The sequence below is a fragment of the Vespa velutina genome, chromosome 23 (genome assembly GCF_912470025.1).
Source record: "Vespa velutina chromosome 23, iVesVel2.1, whole genome shotgun sequence".
Classification (NCBI taxonomy): Eukaryota; Metazoa; Arthropoda; class Insecta; order Hymenoptera; family Vespidae; genus Vespa; species Vespa velutina.
This window is the reverse complement of record NC_062210.1, coordinates 3026499-3028998: the sequence shown is the minus strand read 5'-3', so window position 1 is coordinate 3028998 and position 2500 is coordinate 3026499. Positions and strand designations below refer to the sequence as shown.

The 2500-nt window shown below is 33.3% G+C and overlaps 1 protein-coding gene across 1 annotated transcript in view; it reads left to right on the top strand.

The window, feature by feature from the left end:
- LOC124956792 (probable G-protein coupled receptor Mth-like 1) overlaps nt 1–2500 on the top strand; it is a 94264-nt gene that overhangs the window by 545 nt on the left and 91219 nt on the right. The window contains exons 1-2 of the mRNA XM_047513048.1: nt 1–307; nt 1220–1492. The exon at nt 1–307 is cut by the window's left edge and continues 545 nt beyond it. Coding sequence (XP_047369004.1) covers nt 1–307; nt 1220–1492 — 580 coding nt within the window. The remainder of the gene's footprint in view (nt 308–1219; nt 1493–2500) is intronic.

The window sequence follows — 2500 nt, the reverse complement described above, 5'->3', positions numbered from 1 at the left end:
AAATGCAATATAACGAACCGTTAGATGGATGGAACGTTTTAGAGGGTAGAAGACCAGAATGTCGAGACGATTCCGTCTTGACCAGAATACCGTCGAGAACGGCCGTACCTTTCATATTTCTTGAAGATGGCTATGCCATTGTCGATGGAAACGTTGAGGAACCGATCGCACCTAACGATTATTGTGCCGACGCCAATGCTATCTTTGTTTGCGTTAAAAAAACCCCAGAAGGGAATCATGCCGCAGCGACTATGAAGCCCAAGATTAGACGTTGCTGCGGAAAATCTGCCGTTTTCCACGAGGGCAGGTTGGTTTAAATATTATTTTCATTTATTTCTATTTTCATCTATTCCATCTAATATGTTTGAAATTTATAAACGAATATAAATTATGTAGAGAAAGAAAAAAATATATTTACTGGTCTGACAAACAGTGCGTGAACATTATTTAAATATTTGATATATATATATATATATATATATATATATATATATATATATATAAACTAAGTCTAAATATTCCTATTAACATTTATCATGCGGTATAGTTATTTTATTTTTCCTCGGCATTCGTATTCTTTGCGTCGGTATTTCGAAAGGCAGTAAATAATTATTATTTTCTTTCCTGTGTCAAGCTACGTGAACACGTCGCAACACCTTGTCGACTACTCTGTTTACATTTCTTTTGTTTCGTTCTCTTTGAAACGTCTTTAAACGAAAACTTGGCAAAGAAAAGGAATGTAAATAATTTTTCGCTGTTATTTTTGTTGTTTTTCTTATTTGTTCATATGATTATTATTAAGATATATATCGATACCTATTTTCGTAACATACGCAAGTATTATTACGTTTGCTTAGTAACGAAATTGGTTACGTTCGTGTCCCATCGAAATGATTTCGTTAAAGAGCAAACGATTGTAATGCATAAAAGTTAACCGAGAAGTACACTTTTTTGCTTATTTTGTGCAAGAAATTTCGAACGTTTCGTAGTTATTCATAGAAAGAACTATTAATGATATATAATTAATTTCGAAATTTATAGATAATGTTAGAAAAAAATTTCGCATGAAATTTCTATGCTTCGATGAATTCAAAAAAAAATAAAATATATATATATATATATATATATATATAATTAATCTAGAGATTGTTATTATTGTTGGTGTAATTAATGATGTCGAGGAATCGCAATTTTCTAATGGATTTTAATAATTTAACAGAGAATCGTGCGATTTTGTAAACGAGTCGGAAGACACGACACCGTTATTGGGAGACTCATCGACAATGGTGGACATAGTGTCAGGATTTCCGGCTTGTCCTCGGGGGGACAAATACACGATCTTGGCCGACGTAAAAGATGCCGTATTGCAGTCGGACGGTAGCATGAAAGTAGACGGTGTTATTTTACCAAGCGGCCAGTTTTGCGTCGAGAGGATCAAGGAACTCAACCAGGCGGTCAAGGTCTTTGCTTGCTCTGAACACGCACCGCAAAGGTGAGAGTGTTCAGCCTCTGCGTTTTTATCTTTTTTTATTTTTTTTTCTTCTTATTTTATTTTATTTTTATCCTCTTAGTCTTAACTTTATCCTTTCCTTTTACTTTTTATCTTATTTCTTCTCTCTTATCTTTTTTTTTCTCTCTTCCTCCCTTTCTCGTCGACTTCCGCGAAAGGTTCGACGTTACTTCGTAAAGAGAGAGAGAGAGAGAGAAAGATTCAAGTAAACATTAGCACATTAAAGATTTCAAGAAATTTTCTTAGTAGATTGAGCGGAATATTATTCCAAGAAGAAACACTATGTTCATCTCTCCTAGCTAGCTAGCTAGCTAAGGCAATATCTTCTTTCACGGATATTAATATCGAAAATTATATATCCGATCATCGTCGATGATGCGTGAAACATCTTCGACACCAAACGAACGAACGAACGAACGAACGAACGAAACGAAGAGTGAAACGTAACATGTTAAACCCGTAACTGTTTTACAGAGCTTTGCGAGATATGTTTTTTCTTTTTTTTTTTTTTTACTCGTTGTTTATTCAGACAATGCGTCATACAAAAATATACCAAATATCGTTCATTTAAAATACTGTCAGTATAATTGCGAAGTATCGTTCGATTATTTATTTATTAAATTTTATCGATCTAGTAGAATTTATACTTTCGATACTTTCTTTCCTTTTTTTATTTATTTATTTTTTTCAAAGAATTTTTAAATTGTACGTAGATCAAATCGATCGAATCGTTCTCTAAGTATGACAATAATATCAAAATTTTAGGTAATATCTTTTTCTTTCTCTCTCTCTTTCTTTCTCTCTTTGGAAATGTTATCAATAATCAGAATATTCCCAGTAACTATCGTATTATTGTTCGGAACGTGCGAGCGTTCGACTTTTTCTTCAAGAGAATAGAGAAATGACGTAACTAACTAGAAAGGATGTGGAGATAATCTTACATGTAAAGTGTTAAAATTCGCAGTCGACGTGAGTGGTTTCTCCTCGTCG